A 19941-nucleotide genomic window follows, 5' to 3' on the forward strand; every position below is an offset into this window, starting at 1 on the left:
TAATGTTATCATTCTCATCTCATATGCAGACACTCAAATCTGCCTCCCCATTCTCTTTAACTCACTCAACTAATTTGTTGCAGAGTACAATAAGCAGGATCTCGAGATACCGACTATCCATGTTTTGGGGTGGCCAAGGGGAAGAACACAATGAGTTCCATGAACAAACTTGTGTAGAACTTCAAAGGAAGAAATAAACATGGTAGTAAATTGCTTTCTTATTACATTCTTTTGAAATGAAGTACCACTGGGTGTCAGATTCATATTAAAACAATGTAAACTATCATCTATCGGATGGTTGCTAAGTTTACTGTGCCAAAAATCAATTGTTTCATATTTATTGGGACGAATGGAGTATAAAACTAGTGTTTATATAGTAGTATTTTATGAATTGAAATCTAAAATTTAAAATTACAATCACTATTTTTAAAGAATTATTACTTATATATAATTATATAATTTTAGATATATATTCATGATATTTAATAATAATAATAATAATAATAATAATAATAATTGCTATAAAAATATATCAATATATATATTAATAATTTTTTGAAAAAGCAAGGTGTATTACTACTTGTTATCTACATACCTTTTGCACATTATATTTTTCTTAAAAATTAAAAATAATAAAAATAGTATATCTAAATTTTATTTATTTGTCGTGTGGTTCATCATTTTATTTCTATTGTCATTATTTTAGCATTTGAACACTATAATTTTGGCATTAATTATTTCATTTTGATGGTGTTTTAATATTGATCTGTATATGTTGTTAAAGTGCGATTGCCCTCTTTAGAGTAGAGAAAAAAAACATTTTAATCAACATATATTTTTATTCAAATTGATTTATTTACATTTTCAAAGTTTAAAAGTTCATGTAATAATTTTTTTTTTATTTCAGTTGATTTATTGACAATGTAAAATCCGTATGAAAGAAACTAAAATGAGTCATGCATTGCACCGCTAATACAAATGATAATAATTTTAACCAATAAAAAGCTCAACAAATATTTTATTCCGCAGGAAGGTAAAAATGGTAACAACATTATTTCGGCATTAAACAGCCTGAAAACTCGTGGTGGGAAAGAAATACAGACTAACTAAAAAACTTGATAGCTTCATCAATTTTTGGACGCAATGCTTTGAAGATATATTTGTAGGCAGCTTCAGATGGGTGTACGGAATCGAAGAATACATATTTCGATCGGTCAGGGCAAATATAACTCGCCGGATTGCACAACAATGTCATTTCCAATAATCCACTTCCACAACAACCCCTATCGATATTCTCGAATCCTGCACAATTATAATACATTTAGGTAGTGTTCGGTTTCCTAGATAAAATAATAGTACTCCCCAAGATATAATCTTTTATTATGTTGTGAGATTATTTTAGTCATATAACGTTAGCTATGACTAATTATCCCATAATTATTCATATATGATTGAGTTGTGGGATTAAATCTCATGGACCAAACACACTACATATTTAATCCTGAATACAATCTTGCAAACTGAACACCCCATTAGATACTATCTTTTGCATATATATGTATGTATTACTCTAGGGTCTTATTCAGTCATTAAAATGAGAATTAAGAACCATATCAATTGACATCACAGAAGTTTCTAAGTCAATATAAGTTTCTAAGTCAATATCAGTTTGCTAATTTAGGATTAATTATCAGTAGGGATTTTGTGATATTAAAAGTAATCAATTTATATGTTACTTGTAAAAGTTGTGCTAATTAGGTAAAAACTTTAACATGCTAAATTAGTCATACTCACCATACTTGCGAGGGTTCTTGACCATTTCAACCATGGGTGCGAATGTATCGACATAAAAGATTTTGAATTTGTCCGATTTAATTTCGTCGATTGCTTTTACGAACTTGTCATTGAATTTCACGGCATCGGCCGACATAGAGTCGTTGCACTTGCGTGCGAGCATGCCACCATCACCGGGGTTTATAGTGACGACGGCTGGCGCGCATCCGACTTCCGACAGCCCCACCACCGCCACATTCCTCACCCCGGTCTTCCTTAGATCCTTCATGCAAAAGATTCAACACAAAATCCAAGATTAGACTATAATTAGGAAAAGTGATGTACAAAACAATTTTGTTATATGCATACCAGAAGAAATTCTTTTGCACTTTCTACCATTTTGTTGAGGAAAAGATCGACGCTTTCATCCGTTCTAAACATGGATGAATACAAACCAATAAATATGTCATTAGATCCGGCGCTTACTATAGAAACTGATTTTTCAATCAATGTTTTGGTTTTCTTTTTTCCTATCTTCTTTGCAATCTTGGTTGTGTACTCTCTCAAATTTTCTACTTGTTTTTTCATAGTGATCACACCCTGCAAAATTAATAAACACACGTTCAACTCTACAATTAATGGCGTTGTCGATACAAGTGGTATTCGGTTCGTTAGATAAAAAAAATAGAAATAGTATGGGATAAAACAGAATAGGATTTGTCTAGGATTATATTATACATATGGGTGAAGGTGAGAAGGAGGTGGGCCAAGATCATTTGTATGGGCCGAGCTTTTGAGAAAAACACAATTGAACAAGATATAAAATTAGTTACGTACGACATTTAATAATAAGTAATAGTGATTAAATCGTACTCTCTCAACCAATAAAAATGTGGACTTTGGAGATGACACGAGTTTTACAAAATTAATAAATCAAGAAAAAAAATTAGAAAAGTAATTAAAGTAGTGTTAGTGAAAAGTGAGATTCACCTTATCAGTACTTAGTGTAATAATGGACGGTGAAAAATTCTCAAAAATAGAAAGTGGAGTAAGAGCACTCCCAATGGGGGTGGCGAAAATCCGGCGAAAAATCGCCGAACATCGCCGGATTATCGCCGGCCGTTGTGGTGAAATCGGCGATAATCCGGCGATAATCTTACCGATATTTCGCCAACCGGCGTTTTTTCGCCGGATTATCGCCGAGCGATCGCCGGCCACTGTGGGCGACCACTATAAATATTTCCTCCACTTCCTCCATTCATCACCCACAATCTTCATTCTCTCCATTTTCAATCTCTTCTCCCAATCTTCAATCTTCATCAATCTTCCAAAAATTATGAGCTTTTGGAAGAAAAATTCCCGCTCGGGTAAGGGTAAGGGTAAGGGGAAAGAGTCGAGTTCACAAATTCCCAACACGGATGAAGCAAACGAGCAGTGGATGCACTCGTTGTTGGCGATGGGTTCTCCTCCCGGCCAACTTCCATACGCGGGTCCGTCTCCGTTGCAGACTCCTCCGGCGCGGAGACTTTCTCCGTACTTCAACTCTGCCGGCAGAATGCCCTCTCCGGCCGACGATGTGTATCGGCCCCGGTTCGACACCCCGGATCAACCCCAGGCGACCAAGAATCTCGAGGCCGCGACAGCGAGCGCGGAGGACTTCGAGGTGGAAGAAACACCCACCGAGCCGCCTTCTAGGAGCGGGGGGGGAAGGCGCCGGCGTCGTCGGGCTGCGGCCGATACGGGTTCCGATGAGAGGCGAAGCGGGTAAGGACTCTTACACTCTGCAAGAGTCCGGCGATAGCCACCTGGCTGGGCGGACACGTCACGAACGCGGGAGCGCGGCAACTACCGGGCCCGAGATCATATTTACGGGAGCGGGTTGCCGCGAAGTACGGGAGCCACAAGAGCGCCTCAATGAAGGACCATGGCGGCGAGGCGATCCGTCGGCATTGGGAGCGCCTCATGAGGGACTGCGGCCACTTCAACGGTATTTATTCTAACTTGTTGGCGAACATGCCCAGTGGCCAGAACGAGCATATGGTCCGAGATGAGGCCATGCAGAGGTATTGTGGCAAGTACTTGTCGAAGGGGTTCAAGTATTGGAACATCTACGATAAGCTGAAGGATCTCCCCAAATTCCGGACGGGGATGCACGTCGCGCTGCACGGGAAATCGGTGCGCTCGCGACTTAGCGTTTCGGAGAGCGAGGGGAGCGCGACCCACATCGACTTGAGTGGGGATGGTCCGCACGAGCGCCCGGAGGGAGCGAAGAAGGCGAAGGGGAGGCGGAAGGGGAAGGGCACAACGTCGGAAGTCGAGTCGGAACCCCACATCGACTTAGAAAAAGCCACTTATTCGAGCAATGTCGCCAATCTGACGCAGATGTACACGCTGTACTTCACCGGCGGCGGGACCCCTGAAGAAAAGGCGGCCCTCTGGAAATGCATCCAAAGCCTGCAGATTACGATGGGCCTCGATCCCGACGCCCCTCCGGCCCCTCCGTCTTAGTTTTTTTTTTTTTTTAAATCTTTGTTTATTTGCGTTTTTTATTTGTAGTTTTTTTTTTCTCGTTGTATTATATTTTCCAATGATTAATACAACGATGAATTGTTCATTATTAGTCTATTTATTAAATACATTTGTAGGGAAAATTAAATAATATAAAAAATAATGATGTAAAAATGAAATGTTGAGTTAGGGAGAAATAAGGGAGAAATAAGGGAGAAACCAATGTAGCAGTTGGCTAAAAACTGGGGATAAAATGTGATGCTGATGTGGCGCTGATGTGGCAGGAGTTAGGGAGAAATAAGGGAGTGCCATTGGGAGTGCTCTAATTTGTAGAATTGACTAAAACGGCAAAATCAAACTATTTTTCGCGATAGAGGAGGTACACTACTTACGAACGATTTAGGGGTTTTCTCGTCGAATCCAGAGCCGCCGGAGGCGAACGAGACACCCGTCATTAGTTCCTCGATCGACAGTTGCGGATCCGAATACGCCGGCACATACTCTTTGATCCCAGCATACGCAGCTGAAATTTTTGTCAAACAAGTGCAAAAAATTAAAAAGATTTATTCACATATGTCATGCACACTACAAAAATAAAACTTGCCTATAAAATCAGTGACGAGGCGGCCGTTGCTAAATCTCCCCGTCGGCTTTTTGTTGGGTAAATCTATTCCATAAGGCCGGAAATCGCTCTTCAAAATGGTCATAAGTTTGTTGTTGTTGCCCGCATCAACTGTCGAATCACCGAATACGAAAACCGCCGAAAAGGTATTATTGAACGGCCGGTGCAGTTTTCCATTACCGGCGGCCATAACCATCGCCGGAAAATAAAGAACTGCGAGAATTAAAAGACCGTGCATTTTGCAAGGAGACCACATTGTTGTGGAATTATATTATTTTCTACAATTAAAAAATGAGAAGATTTATTGTGAATTTTGGGTTTTTTTTTTGTGATTTAGTGTGTTTGATATGAAGTATTTAAAGTGTTTAAGTTGGTACACTAAATTGTCGCCTAAACGTCATTCTAGAGCACCAAGGGCGCTCCAAACTAAGCGCCATTTTTAGACGCATCACTTTCCATTTTTTTATCTAATCCTTTTTTCTAGTTTTAATCTAGCATATTTTCAGTTTCTATTTGATATTTGTTTATGTAATAAGAATGATGATATCCTTCCCTAAGTATTTTATTTACTAATTTTCGTTAGTTTTAATTTACTATGTGTTAGTTAGTTAATTTAAATTTGGAGCAAAAACAAAATAATTGTACAATGGACAATTATTATACAACAAAACAATTCTCTATATCAATAATTTTTAGCTTCTTGATTTCTTATGTAATGTAATGGCATATGTATTGATCATATTGCTAATATATATGATTAGACAAAGAAATGTGTCTTCTAATTCGGTGGAATCAAGAGAAAGTTGAGAGACTCCTTGGCAAATGTTTCAGTGTTCTAACCTTTTCCAATGATTACATTTCAATAAAATGTTTGATCAAGCATTTGCTTGAAACTTGTTGCACTAAACTCTATGTATTGATTGGCAATATCTATTAAGAAGTTGTTTTGAACGAACATGTCACGTTAAGCATGAATTGTTGAAATTGGGAGTGAAGGTATGAGATAAATACTGTTTCTAGATTTTCCATTAACTTTGATGATCGATCCCATTGATTGTGATTTCGTTGATATGAGAAAGTATGTGCTTGGGTCTTCCAATGATAAGCCTAAATTAATTACTCCCTCTGTCCGCGAATAACAGTCCCATTTTTTCATTTTAGTCCGTCCGCGAATAGGAGTGCCAGTTCAATTTTACCATAAATGGTAATAGGATCCCATCTTCCACTAACTCATTTCACTCACATTTCATTTAAAACTATTATATACAAGTGGGACCCCTATTCCACTAACTTTTTTCCACTCATTTTTCTTAACATTTCTTAAAACCCGTGCCGCTTATGAATGAGACTCCTAATGGCGGACGGAGGGAGTACATAAGGATGATGACCCTTCATGATGATTACTCCAAGTATGGATAAGCATATAATTCCTTTCGGTACACTCTCTCCGTTCCACGTTACTTGAGGCGTTTCTTTTCGACACGAGATTTAAGAAAGTTGTGTTTAGTGAGTTAAATAAAGTAGATGAAAGAATAAAGTAAGAGAAATAAGAGAGAGTAAAGTAAAAGAAAGAATAAAATAGATGTAATTAAATGTTTTGTTTTTAGCAAAAAAATAAATGACTCAAGTAATTTGAGACAACCCAAAATGAAATACGATTCAAGTAACTTGGGACGTGGAAGTATATTATTGGGTTTAGTAATATGTCACTTGTATGCTAAGGTGACTAAGCATAATGTCGTTGTTGATGGGATTGGTAAGAAGAGAGGTGAACTTGATGTTGAATTTGTGTTTTGGGACCTTTCTATTATATGATGGTTAAATCTTTTAATGGGATTGCCATATTCTGTTATTTTTTTCGGCCCATAAAAAATAGTCTTTTCTATTTTTGGCATGTCTGATAGAAATAGTTTCTTTTTATTTTTGGTAAGTCTTTTCTCTCTTATAAAGTGAGTCCATTTCTCCACCAACAATACTTTAATCACTATTTTTTCTACATCTCCTTTTTTTTATTAATTTTACATTAAAACTCGTGTCATCCCGAAAGTCTCTATTTCTTACTAATTTTACATTAAAATTTTTTAACAGCCACTTCTATGAAGACTAATTAATTAATCATATACCAATAATAGTAGTAGCACTATGTATAGTGACAATTGGTAGCCAAGTTGGTGTAATATTGCCCATTTTTACAATATAATTCCAACCACCATATATACCATAAAACTATAATGTGGCACGAACACTATCCTAATTTTGATATGAAACTTCAAGATCATCATTTCCCGAAATCAGACAAAGCCAAAAAAACAAAACAGTTAAAAGTCCAACTTTCACCAATTTCCTATATCATTAACAAACCAATAATCATAGTACATTAGCTATAAATCAAGCAACTGGTCATAATTTTTCATTCCTTCTCCAACACTTAAGCAACAAACCGTCACCACTACACCTAATTTCCTACAACATTTATATCCTTCAATTTTAAGATAACAAAAAGTCATGCACCTATCATTTTCAAGGTTGCTAAATAATTCCAAAATTCTCAACAATTATAGATTTGGCCCCTGAATTTCTTACATCAAATCAATACGCCTATATATTGCAGTATCAAAATTAAATTAGTGAAAGAAACAAGTTCTTACAAAGAAGATGAGTGCAGCTAGGTTTATCAAGTGTGTGACCGTGGGAGATGGCGCCGTTGGAAAAACGTGCATGCTCATTTCCTACACCAGCAATACCTTCCCTACGGTACGGAATTAAATTACTTTGGAATTTCATTATATTTTTTACATGAAATTTTTACACGTGTGTAAAATATGATCATAATTTGTAATTTGGGATCAAATGTTTGATCTTATGCAGGATTATGTCCCAACTGTTTTCGACAATTTTAGTGCTAACGTGATCGTTGATGGGAGCACAGTTAACCTAGGCCTCTGGGACACAGCCGGTAATTCAAATTCTTTTTAATACATTCTTAGGGTTCTATGCCCCTAAGACCATCATGAGAACTGAGAATCATATTAGTTCTTTGATTCATTAATATCAGTTTCACGAAATATTTCAGTTACTGGATCAATAACAGTTCATTGATTCATGAATAACAACTGATATTAATTAATTACCGAATTAATATGGTTCTCAGTTCTCATTATAATGTGGTTCTCATTATATATGCACCCATATTTAAGTTAAAGGGTGTAATAATTTATGAAATTAATTTCATTTTTAGGGCAAGAAGATTATAATCGGTTGAGGCCTCTAAGTTACAGAGGAGCTGATGTATTTCTGCTAGCGTTTTCTATAACCAGCAAAGCCAGCTACGAGAATATATACAAGAAGGTTTCCACTTCCTTCAATATCATATATATCTCCTATTTTATTTAATTCATTCGTGCGCTCGTACACAATGGTGAAGTTCGATTTGTTAGACAATATAAATTATGCGATGAGCCAAAATGCAGTTTGTCTAGATTTAAATTAGTTACTGGAGCGAAGGTGAGATGGATAATCATAACGAAATACAATGTAATCTTAGCATTGTGGATATGTGCCAAGATATATTGTCACGGGATGATCTTTTGTGAATATGGCAGTGGGTTCCCGAGCTAAGGCACTACACCCGGAACATACCAATAGTTCTTGTGGGAACTAAATCGGGTAAGATTCAAATAAAAACGATTAGTCCTTCATCATTTTGATCAATTAATAGACAGAATTATTCACAATTTTATTCATTTTCATAAGCAGATTTGAGAGAAGATAAACAATATGTTATTGATCATCCTGGTGCAGTAGCTATTACAAGAGAGCAGGTATGGTTTTTATGTATATTTCTCCTATATGTTTTCATATTGAAAGAATATTTTTGGCTTAAAAATAGTAATATTAGTAGTAGTAATAGTGAATAATATATCATGGTTATTTTTTTTTTACTGTGGGGCAGGGTGAAGAACTGAGAAAGATTATTGGAGCTGTGGCGTATATTGAGTGTAGTGCTAAAACTCAACAGGTAAAATTATTATTTTCTTAATTCTAATTATTATTATTATGTTGGTTAGCTAATTATAAAATTTTAAATGTTTTTGCACTTAAATTTCAGAATGTGAAAGCCGTGTTTGATACTGCAATAAAAGTTGTTCTGCGACCTCCAAAAATGAAGAAAAAGCTTTACCAATGGAGAGGATGCATATTCCTTTGATATATTCAAGATTAATTTCTCAAAAACTTAATATTATTTGCTATTATCTTTCAACCTTTCTTCACATTCTCTTGTTTCTTGTTTTCTACATTTTGGCTCTTAATTACCTAGAAAGCTGTGGAGATTTGAAAAAATGGTGAAAGATAAGCCAAGTTTGAAACATTTATATGTTACCGTTTATTCAAATAAACAAATACTTGAATGACATGTTCTGTATTCTTGTATTTTCTAACGTTAAAAAGATATGGATACTTTATCAATCCTTTTATAGGGATGTAACTAAATTCAAACTCTATATTATACAAGCTGTAAATTATGATCTAGACCGCCAGATTTCAAGATTTGATATCAACAGATGACAACTAACATTAACTGGATATGTCAATATAACGCCAACATTGTCAACCGATTAATGTTGTGTTGATATTTTCTGTTGCTATTGTTTGACATCCGTTGACATTAAATCTTGAAATCTAATGGTCCTAATAGTTTGTCCTTCATACTCTACCTAATTGTTAACTCGCCATTTGCATGGTAGAGGTACCAAACATATATACATATATGAAGTCTAAAATTCTAAATGGAAATGAGTTTGTGCCTACAATAAATAAATTGGGAGGCTACTTAGTATATGAATATATGTCTGATCACATCTGCAGTGAGGTTAATATAAAAAAGAAAACCTCAATTCCCAAGAATTAGTATATTACTAACTGGGTGTAAATGTGTAATAAAGGATGTGACCGTGTTTTGCGGATCATGACACAAATTTCAAACCATACTCTATTCTAGCTATATGGCATGCAAATCATACAAATCGATTAATGGAGTTGATTTTTTAAAGTCAAATCTATAAGCATTATATTCTGCATAGAATATGAGAAGGTATAGAAAAGTCGGCAAGTGATAGTACATAGATTCAAATTTAATCTCTCCGTGGCACAGGAGTAAAAATTCAGTGGTCACGAAGAAGATTAAATATTTATGTAATTATAATCGACTAGACATATTGTATGACAGTATATTTGAATTACTGAAACTTTTATTCAGTAGTCATAGAGGAGCAATGTGTAAATGTGGAATACTAACTTATGGCGAAATTTGGGAAAAAAAAAGGTAAATAAAAGAATATATAAGTGAGAAAATTATTTTATTAAAATTAGACTCATTTATAGCATTTATTAAGAGCACGTTTGCATTAGTGAAGGCTGTTGGCGCATTTCGCGCAAGACTCATAGTATAACTATAGCATTTTACAATATTTATGTACCCCCTCCGTCCACCATTGCGCACTCTTTTTGTAAAAATAATAATAAATAGTTAAAGTGAATAAATGGTAAAGTGAGAAAAAGAATAATGTTAAAAAGACTCTTCTTAACATTATTCTCTCTCTTATTTGACCATTTCTCTACTTTAACTATTTATTATCATATTTACAAAATGAGTGCGAGAAAGTGACCGAGACTCCTAATGACGAACGGAGGGAGTATATATTTTACAAACAGTCTGTTTCTACTTTCTACACATAACAAGCTTTTATTTGGCTTTGTATATAATATTATATGCATATTACTATGTAATGTAAAGTTTGGCTTTGTAACTATATAAGCACATAGTAAAGTTTCTTAACAGGATTCATATTAATTTACTAGTATTTCATTAAAGTAACTTTTGCAACAATAATAAAATAGTAATTTAAATTATGTAATTTTTTGTGTATAATTAATCTAGTAGTATATTTTAGAAAATTTAATTATTCTTTTTTATAGTATTGAAAATTTTAAACTCTATAAATATCAACACATTTCATTTTATAATTTTAAGGATTTTTTATAGAATAAATTTTTTTTTTATATTATTATTTAATTAATTGATAGTTAAAAATAATAATAATTTGATATTAAAGGGACTGGTGTGATGCAAAAACACCATGAAACATAAGAAAAATATGAATAGAGGTACGACGAGAAGTAATTAGCTGTTATGATGACCTTATCTAGACTCTAGAGTATATAGAGAGTATAGACACTTTAAGTTATAAAATAGATTAAATATTCTTTGAAAAACAAAATTGTTGAGGTCAGCGTGGACTGAGACTATGTCTCTGAATTAATATAGCTATTTGATCTATTTCTACCAAATTTCTATCTTAGTAAATGTTAGTGCACGATCTCGAGTGAATTCAGTGTCCCACGTCTCATCCCCTAATTAATTACATCAATCATGTTTATTATGAATTTTTTTAAAATTTAAAAATTATACTTATTAAATTTTCTATTTTTGAATTTATCAAACACTAGTAATAAATTTAATTAACAAAAGTATTATAGAAATGTAATTGTATACATTAATTTGATGCAATAAGGAATACTCCATAAAATTTAATTTAAATACAAAATTTTAAATTAAGTAGAAACAAATTTTTACCTAGAATGAGACACAAATATATGAACAAATGAATCTCATTCCATAAATTTTATTATTGTACGTAAATGAAAATAGGGAAAGCGTGAATTAAATTGCCTTTGTGAAAAATAACTCTTGTTATAAATTTAACAACTGTCAAAAGTCTTTGACCAAACCCATATCCAACATATTTGTATCAGACAAATTGGTAAAAACAGAAGCTGCAGAAGACGAAAAGCTGACATAAATATGGAAGTTGATTATCTTTCATTTGAGATATTACAAAGTACATAAGTTCTATTTTTAAGTTGGGAATTTATTGAATTTAATTAACAGAGTGCGACATTAAATGATTCTATTTCTAAAGGTTGTCAAAAATATAGATCATCGTTCACTTTATTCCAACAAAATAAGATACAATCGTGAAATAAAATCAATTAGTCTCAGATGAACCATATCAAATGTACAAGCTAACAGTAAAATGGTTAATGACTGAGACCAAAGATCTCATATTCAAATCCATGTTAATGTGGCATTTCATTTATGTTTGTTAGCCAAAAAATTGCCCCATGTACATACCTAAGATGATTCGAATCTTACTTGAAAAGATTTTTAAATGAGTTGTATTTCATTTTCATTAGCAATAAACACAATAACGAATACGCCTGAAGATGATTAATATAGGATTCAATTATTCGAGACAATAATATTTATCCTATGTTTCCAGTCAAATGTACAACGGCCTTCCAACTTTTCACAACTAAATTTGCCTTAAATAATGCATTTTTTCAGGAGTCAGAAGGCGTCATTAATTCTTTCAATACCAAGAACCATTGAAAGTTAAACAAAAGAAACGAATTCATCATATTTAATTTCGAATTAATCAAATCTATCTTAATTGTTTCTTTTTTTCGAAGATGTATTCACCATTAAGGATAGACTTGTCTAAACAACCTAAATGTGGGTAAATTCTTCGCAAGCATGAAAAAAGTAGAAACAAAAGTTATTTAATGGGTATGGTCGAATGAGACTTGTCCATCCGTAACTAAAAGTGAATCTAACAAAAAAAAAAAAAGTTAGAAAAAAAATTACCTTGGTTGAGTGAGACTCATCCATCCTTAATAAAGATCTAACAAAAAAATAAGTAGAAAAGTAATAGAAATGGGTGTTCGTCTCTATCCCCACCGCTTCCCCGGAACCCTACGTGCCACCTTCTTGAATCTCAACCCCTCCATTTATTCCTTGCAACAACCTCTTCACATTACAATAATATTTATTTTATGTTATCGCATCTCTTCCTCATTTTTTATTTCCCAAAAAACCCTAAGTTGAAGCCCTCCCCTTTGGAAATTGCACACAAATATAAATCAAAAAATGTTTACACACACTCATCAAAACCCTCTCTCTCTCTCTCTCTCTCCCTCTCTCTCATTTTGAGTGAAGTTGAGTTGTGCAACAGAGTAGAAATGTTTCTACGTTCAAATGCAAAAGAGTGAAAAACCTAACCTTCCATTACACATATAACTTAGCTACTGTGTGTAGTGTGTGAAAATATTGGTAGCATCATGTCTTCTTCAAACAGACACTGGCCTAGCTTGTTCAAATCCAAGCCCACTTCCAACTCCAGCCCTAATCAATCCCACCATGATCATCATCACCTAACAAGAAATCCCTACACGCAAGGTACACACATTTTTTCTCATAAATTAGGTCAAGTAAGTGATTTAGGTCAAAAAAAAAAGAAGAAAAATCATTCATTGACAAACTTCAATTTGAAATTGTGTCAAACAGACGAGGAAAGAAGCCCCGAACCAAAGCCGCGGTGGAACCCTAGGCCGGAGCAAATCCGAATCCTTGAAGGGATCTTCAACTCGGGCACGGTGAATCCACCCCGAGATGAGATCAGGCGAATTAGGGCTCAGCTCCAAGAATTCGGCAACGTAGGCGACGCCAACGTCTTCTATTGGTTCCAAAACCGGAAATCGAGGAGCAAGCACAAACTCCGCCACCTCCAAACCGCCAAGCCCCGCCCTTGCCGCTCCTCGTCGTCGTCGTCTGATAAGTCCGCTCCTAGCTGCTGCAATTCAAGCGAGAAACCCTTACCTCTCAGCAACTCTACTTTCATTGATCTGCTCAATTCTCCGACCGCGTCGGTGAACCAGCCTTTCCTGCCCGGCCCGAGCCAGTTCGTGCCCGAGCCGTTGGTGTTTTCCGGGCAGGAGGGTTCGGCTCATGGGATTTGCTTTCCTGATTTGTCTCCAAATGTTGGGGATTGCTCCGATACTTTGCTCGATGGTCTAATGCCGGTGGGACATGGTCATACGAGGAAAGAGGGCGATCAGAAGTCGAAACTTGGCTATGCCGTTGAGCCGGCCGTGGCGGATCTTAGTGCTCCATGCCCAATTTCTCAAGGTAATTTTGATCTATATGTTTGTTTTCTTGTACTAATTGTAACTTTGGGTTTAGGAATAGGGTTTTTATTAGGCATGGACCAACTTTTGTGAGTGAATGCTACATTTGTTGGAACCAATGATAATAAATGGAGTTTTAAGTTGACTAAATAGACATGCTAGTCATTTCTATATAATCAAATTACCTGCTAGGATTGTCAATTGTACATTAGTTTGATATCACCGAGTTCATTTTCGGTCGTTTCTAAAAGTCCTCAAACTAATCAAGATTGTGTAGTACTTATATATTCTTCCAACTTCCACGTTCTGAATGTGGGATGGATTTGCAACTCAACAGTAGCTAGCATGAACCAACTTAGAATGCTACATTTGGTAGAATAAATAGAATTTACTAATCAAATCTAGAAAAAAAGAACAAATTATTTTCGAATTTATTCCATGATTCATGCCAATTGTCCCTCACAACTCGTGCATTGTGACAATGTCTCATATTCATATTAAACTACGACAAAGAACTGACGTCGATTCCTCATCTTCTGGCCCAGGTTTAGTGGAACCGACGCCTCCCAAATCCATGGTTTTTATCAACGATGTCTGTTTTGATGTTGCAGCAGGAGTGCCCTTTAATGTTAGGGAAACATTTGGAAACGATGTCGTTTTGATACAAGCCTTGGGGCAGCCTGTTCCTACCGACGAATGGGGCGTGACCCAGCAGCCCCTCCAGCATGGTGGTTTCTACTACCTCCTCCGGTCACCTGCGCAGCCGCCAGACCACAGGACCATTGATTTGGTACATTTTCGTTCCTCTTGATTCATCTACTAAAAATCGTGTTTTATAATTTACTCCCTCCATCCTATGAAATAGAGATTTTTCACGAATTTTACACGATTGGTAAAATAGGAGAGATGGAAAGAAAATAAAATGATTGGAATATTGTTAAAAGTCTCTAATTAGCTTATTTTTCTTGGATGTTTGTTTTTTTGGATATATTTTGCCCTCAGTTCATTTTTTTTTTTTTTTCATTATACAATGTGTTGGAAGAGCATTAATTTGAATTATTTTCCACAGATTTAGAAGAATGTTGAGGATTTGAAAAGGAGGGAACTACTAGTTGACCGTCACATTTTGTAACAGATGAGGGGTTTTATTTCTTTTTTTCTTTTTTAATTTAATTCCGAACATTAATTAGGCTCTGTGGTTCCTTTATGGCCACTTTCTCATGATGCAAAATCGATGGTGGACCATGGACGTATGGTAAAATCTTTCTTAAATTGAGTACTGTATGTTTTTATGAATTATTTTTGGTTAGATGTATAGTAAATTAAAGTTCTTAATTTTGTGTTAGTGTTAGTTACTTCCTAGCTTGTGCCAATTGTGTATGGAACCTCAAATTGGCTAAGCTTAAACATTGTTAATTGATACAAACAAATAGATGGCATATAAGATGTCCAAGAAAAGGGTCTTTAATTGGTTTTTGTGAAAATAATGTGTCTCCCAAATCACAGTATAGCTCTAAAATTTGATTTAGTTTTGCAAATATCATATCATGAGTTGATATTTTTATTTTTGTTATCAGTTTTGTACGATGGTATGAATACAGATTTCAGTAAATTCAATTATAGTTAGTTAAGTTGTTTTATTATTAATTTCGATTTCAATTATGTATTTAAGGATATTATTCTTGTCATCTAGTGTCAGTGAATGGAACCAATCATTAAGGAATTAACTTATTAATGGGATTTTAGGTGAGACACCAATCATTAAGAAATTGAGTCAATTTATCTTAAATATCTAGCTAGCTTAGCTACTTCCTTTGAATTTTTTATTAAACATTTACATCTACTTCATTTGAAGTAGGATGCAACTTGAGTACTTGACCCAAAAAGAAATGGAAAAATCAATATTTCAGTCACAAGAACAACAGCAGCACCTGTTTTCCTCTGTAAAATAGTTATTGCTGTCGTTTTTGTTCCTTTTTCATCTGTGCTCTCTCTTTCTCATCATTTATTAATTTATCTGATAGGAGTTAGGATGATCCAATTTCTATGTAAATTTATTAAATTTTAATGTGCATACAACTATCATTGGGAGTAGTCATATACAAATTTTTTTTCTTAGATTTGAACCATTGGTGCATATATCTGTTATTTTTTTCTTCATTTCTTTGGTGGTTTTGTTTTGTTTTACTAGTATTTTGGCTTTATTGGGTACCTATTTTTAGATTTGTAGAGAGTTATTTTTTTGTCTTTGTAGTTGAGTATTGTTTGTATTTTTGTGGCAAATACATGTTGTATGTATTGTTGAACTCCTGTTCACTAGCTTTATAATTGGAACATTTTCTTGCATAATCATGCATTCTAAATTTACCCGTGGAACTAGGTTTTAGGTGAATATATACATGTCACAATATCAAAGTGTTTTTAGGACTCTGATATCATATATATGTTGATAAATTAATACTCCCTCCATGTTATGCTACTCGCACTTTTCATTTTAGGCCGTAAATTAAAAATTGACTAATTAATGTAATTAAATAAGTATTTTCAGTTTAATAAGGAAATACTTAATAGAGAAACAATTAATTAACTCTAATATCTTAATAAACTACTCTAGTTTTTACTTAAAATATAAATAGTGAAAGTAGGTCGACGCGGACCGAAACAGAAAAGTGCGAAGAGCATGTAACAGAGGGTGTACGTATTAGTAGTACATAATTTTATAACTATATATAAAAATAAATAAAGTAATGATATTATAAGTATTTTTTATTAGAACACACAAATTTATAATATTAAACAGTAATAGTAGAAAGTTCACTATAAAGATTGGATTCGAATGAAATGCATTAAATTTTGCAGGTATGTGCAAACAAAATTTGAATCCTGGTTTGAATAAAATCTGTTGCAGCCTTACTACAAAGAATCTATATTCGAATATAAGAGTGTGTTAAATTTGTCTGTTGCAAAGAAAAAATGCCAAAGCTGAGTTCTTCTGTGATATGATGACTACACTGCCTCCTTCAAACAGTACTCTTCATCAATTCTATTGATGCCAGCCACATTTTCTTGTTAAACATTACTTTATCTTCTTTTGAATTTTATCTTGTAACTAAATATTATGGTTACGTATGAAAGATTAATTTAAAATACACAATGTTTCGTTTTAGATTTATTAACATGACTAAATATTAATTCAAATAATTGCAACTATATTAAGTACTTACGCTACAAGAATCCAATCAAACAATGCAACCAACTAAGATTGTCAATTTAAGATTTAAGCTGATCAATATGCCACAGTGAATGAATCAATCAAGAAAACAAAAATTAACCAATATTTTCTTCTTCCAATTTTGCAATCAAGAACTGGATAATCTAATCCCATTTTTGTTAACGCAACCAAACAACTAAATAATTGAAAGGTTTTGCAGTTACTATACATCTCCCTAGATTGACCAAAAACAATACCTCACGGCTCTCGGTCATGACTAGCCCGAGCAGCAGCCGCTGTTCTTGACAGCAGACACATCATCCTTGTTCCCGATGTTGATGGTTTGGCCCTTTGGCAGGGCCGAGGGGTCATCCCCTATGTCGAGGGCCTTCTTGCACACGACGTGGTAGATATTTGTGAGCACCTCCGTGAAGGCACTCTCGACGTTCAAGGCCTCCAAGGCCGAAGTCTCCATGAAGAAAGTGTGCTCCTTCTCTGCAAAGGCCTTGGCCTTCTCCGTGGAGATGGCACGTAGGTGTCGGAGATCCGCCTTGTTCCCTACTAACATCACCACGATGTTTGAGTCCGTGTGCCCCCGGAGCTCCTTCAGCCATCTGTCCACGTTCTCAAAGGTCACATTGCGTGTGACATCGTACACGAGCAGAGCCCCAACTGCACCTCTGTAGTACGCACTAGTGATCGCACGGTACCTGCACTTGATCGATGTTTAAAAGATTTAGGAAAAACACCAATTTAGGAAACACACTATGAATCAATTATTCAGTTATTGTTCAAGATATGCCAATTCATGTAAATTATGGCCTACATCATATCATTATTAACAAACCTTCAAAAATTGATAGTGATAACTGGCATAACATATGGAAACATAGCTAAGATCTAGATTTCAGCAGAAATTCATTTGAAGTTGATTTTAAAACAGAAATTTCACAGATCATAATCACACAAACCATCCCCTCTAATCAATTCCCAAATTCCAATTAACAAAATCAAAATGATCCATGATCTCTACCATACACAGAAAAATAAAAGTATTAACATAGTAATATCGATTAGTCAGCTAAATCGAAACATTATGATAAAAAAAAAACAGATCATACCATTTCCAGAAAACAAGAATTAATTAATTACACATATTTCATCTAATAACGGAAATCACGAAGAGCGAAAATTGAAAGGATTGATTACCTCTCCTGGCCGGCGGTATCCCAAATCTGGGCTTTAACAACCTTATCATCGACCTGAATAGAGCGCGTGGCGAATTCGACGCCGATCGTGGATTTGGACTGCTGGCTGAACTCATTCTTCGTGAATCGGGACAAGAGATTCGATTTTCCGACGCCGGAATCGCCGATCAGCACCACCTTGAAAAGGTAATCGTAATCCTCATCCGCTCTGTACGATCCCATTTGTCTAACCCTAAAATCGTCGCGATTGGATCTACAATTTAATTTTGGGGGAATTGCCGCAAATTACATGTCATTTGCGTTGAATTTGTTGTTGTTTTTGATGAGCTGAACAAGTGTGGTGGTGAATTTTTGTTGTTGAAATCTGGGAAGAATGAATGTATGCAATTTTGGTTGTTTTGATTGTTGTTTCCCTCCACATTTTAAGGAATTCAGTTGGCGGTCCAGTTACCCTACCCGTTTAACGATCCGGGTTTGATTACTTATATGAATCATACCAACATAATTAACTAGAATTCAATATAACTTTGTGATTTAATATAAAATATTATTTGAATACTTCATTCTATACCATATAATTTGCGAGAATTCCATATAACTTAGCTATTTAATATTAAAGAATTTACGTATACTTTGCAATTCACTATTTATATAGTAGGATTTTGTGATCCTATATTAATTCAGAGAATTTTACGATATATTAATTCACAAAATAGTTATGTTCAATTCTCTATTTTGTAAATTCTTCAAGTGGTAAATAATTGATTGTTTTGTAAATTACTCAGTTGTAGAATTGGGCTTAGAGAACTTTACGATATACTACTATTAATTCACAAAACAATAAGCTATTAACTAAGAATTTGAATTCGGGATGCATTCGAATCGAAACTGGAATTGGTAGAATTAGGGTGATAAATTACATATTTTCAATATGCGTGGTCCAGATTTAATAAGAGAAACTATTATTTTTGCTAATAATAAGGATAATTTGGTCACCTATGCATCTATACAATACATAAAAATGGAGTTTTAGGGATATTTAGGGAAATAAAGAGAATTTTAAGGTATCTAGGTAAATAATTTATAATTCAATTGAAATCATTTTTCAAGAATCGTAATGGTAATCATTTTTAAATAATTATAATTCAACACAAATTTGAATTCCATAATTGTAGGGATAGAATTTAATTAATTTATTTTGTTACCCTATAATTAGTCTATGAATATGGTGTTAAATTTAATTAATTATTATAATCCATTCCAATAAAAGTAATCACACGATTAATACAAGTGGTAATTTAATGCAAGTGGTAGTTAAATAATTTATAATTTAATTGTAATCATTTTTAAAGAATTGTAATTGTAATCATTTTAAAATAATCATTATTTTTTTTCCCTACAATTAATCCATGAATATGATTTTACTATAATTCAATTGTGATCATTTTAAAGAATCGTAATTGCAATCATTTTTAAATGAGTGAACTTCAAAAATGATCCTTAGACTATGAGTTTATCTCGAAAATGGTCACTGGACTTTAAAATATCACCAGTAGTCCCTGGATTAAGGGTTTATATAAAAAATGGTTCTTTTG

At 34.2% G+C, this 19941-nt stretch overlaps 4 protein-coding genes across 5 annotated transcripts; 2 read left to right on the plus strand and 2 right to left on the minus strand.

The window, feature by feature from the left end:
* Positions 1–935: 935 nt before the first annotated feature.
* On the minus strand, positions 936–5213 carry LOC125216353 (GDSL esterase/lipase At5g45960-like). The gene is made up of 5 exons (XM_048118043.1): positions 4886–5213; positions 4674–4804; positions 2143–2373; positions 1795–2056; positions 936–1302 (listed from the first exon to the last, which is right to left on the minus strand). Exons 1-5 carry the CDS (start codon positions 5157–5159, stop codon positions 1103–1105), a joined length of 1098 nt encoding a protein of 365 aa, XP_047974000.1. The 5' UTR covers positions 5160–5213; the 3' UTR covers positions 936–1102.
* A 2295-nt stretch (positions 5214–7508) lies between these two features.
* LOC125211040 (rac-like GTP-binding protein RAC13) lies at positions 7509–9317 on the plus strand. The gene is made up of 7 exons (XM_048110719.1): positions 7509–7657; positions 7772–7859; positions 8142–8251; positions 8506–8569; positions 8660–8724; positions 8856–8921; positions 9012–9317. The coding sequence occupies exons 1-7, from the start codon at positions 7559–7561 to the stop codon at positions 9108–9110; spliced, it is 591 nt and encodes a 196-aa protein (XP_047966676.1). The 5' UTR covers positions 7509–7558; the 3' UTR covers positions 9111–9317.
* A 3579-nt stretch (positions 9318–12896) lies between these two features.
* On the plus strand, positions 12897–15236 carry LOC125215607 (WUSCHEL-related homeobox 9-like). 2 transcript variants are annotated; one of them, XM_048117069.1, is made up of 4 exons: positions 12897–13199; positions 13308–13928; positions 14539–14717; positions 14997–15236. In XM_048117069.1, exons 1-4 carry the CDS (start codon positions 13082–13084, stop codon positions 15000–15002), a joined length of 924 nt encoding a protein of 307 aa, XP_047973026.1. In that variant the 5' UTR covers positions 12897–13081; the 3' UTR covers positions 15003–15236. The 2 variants fall into 2 exon arrangements, with proteins under 2 accessions (XP_047973026.1, XP_047973025.1); XM_048117068.1 differs by having other exon boundaries at positions 12900–13199; positions 14473–14717.
* Positions 15237–17254: 2018 nt separating this feature from the next.
* On the minus strand, positions 17255–18724 carry LOC125211999 (ras-related protein RABA1f-like). The gene is made up of 2 exons (XM_048111999.1): positions 18348–18724; positions 17255–17848 (listed from the first exon to the last, which is right to left on the minus strand). Exons 1-2 carry the CDS (start codon positions 18566–18568, stop codon positions 17416–17418), a joined length of 654 nt encoding a protein of 217 aa, XP_047967956.1. The 5' UTR covers positions 18569–18724; the 3' UTR covers positions 17255–17415.
* Between the last annotated feature and the right edge of the window lie 1217 nt (positions 18725–19941).

Source organism: Salvia hispanica, chromosome 3 (genome assembly GCF_023119035.1).
Source record: "Salvia hispanica cultivar TCC Black 2014 chromosome 3, UniMelb_Shisp_WGS_1.0, whole genome shotgun sequence".
NCBI lineage: Eukaryota > Viridiplantae > Streptophyta > Magnoliopsida > Lamiales > Lamiaceae > Salvia > Salvia hispanica.

Coding starts and splice junctions, on each gene's coding strand:
- LOC125216353 (XM_048118043.1), bottom strand. CDS start 5,159: ATGTGGTCTCCTTGCAAAATGCACGGTCTTTTAATTCTCGCAGTTCTT. Junction 4,805..4,885: donor CCTCGTCACTGATTTTATAG/GCAAGTTTTATT, acceptor CAAAAATTTCAG/CTGCGTATGCTGGGATCAAA. Junction 2,057..2,142: donor GTGCAAAAGAATTTCTTCTG/GTATGCATATAA, acceptor TTTTGCATGAAG/GATCTAAGGAAGACCGGGGT.
- LOC125211040 (XM_048110719.1), top strand. CDS start 7,559: ATGAGTGCAGCTAGGTTTATCAAGTGTGTGACCGTGGGAGATGGCGCC. Junction 7,658..7,771: donor CCAGCAATACCTTCCCTACG/GTACGGAATTAA, acceptor GATCTTATGCAG/GATTATGTCCCAACTGTTTT. Junction 8,570..8,659: donor TCTTGTGGGAACTAAATCGG/GTAAGATTCAAA, acceptor TTTCATAAGCAG/ATTTGAGAGAAGATAAACAA.
- LOC125215607 (XM_048117068.1), top strand. CDS start 13,082: ATGTCTTCTTCAAACAGACACTGGCCTAGCTTGTTCAAATCCAAGCCC. Junction 13,200..13,307: donor AAGAAATCCCTACACGCAAG/GTACACACATTT, acceptor TGTGTCAAACAG/ACGAGGAAAGAAGCCCCGAA. Junction 13,929..14,472: donor TCCATGCCCAATTTCTCAAG/GTAATTTTGATC, acceptor CTTCTGGCCCAG/GTTTAGTGGAACCGACGCCT.
- LOC125211999 (XM_048111999.1), bottom strand. CDS start 18,568: ATGGGATCGTACAGAGCGGATGAGGATTACGATTACCTTTTCAAGGTG. Junction 17,849..18,347: donor GATACCGCCGGCCAGGAGAG/GTAATCAATCCT, acceptor GATCAAGTGCAG/GTACCGTGCGATCACTAGTG.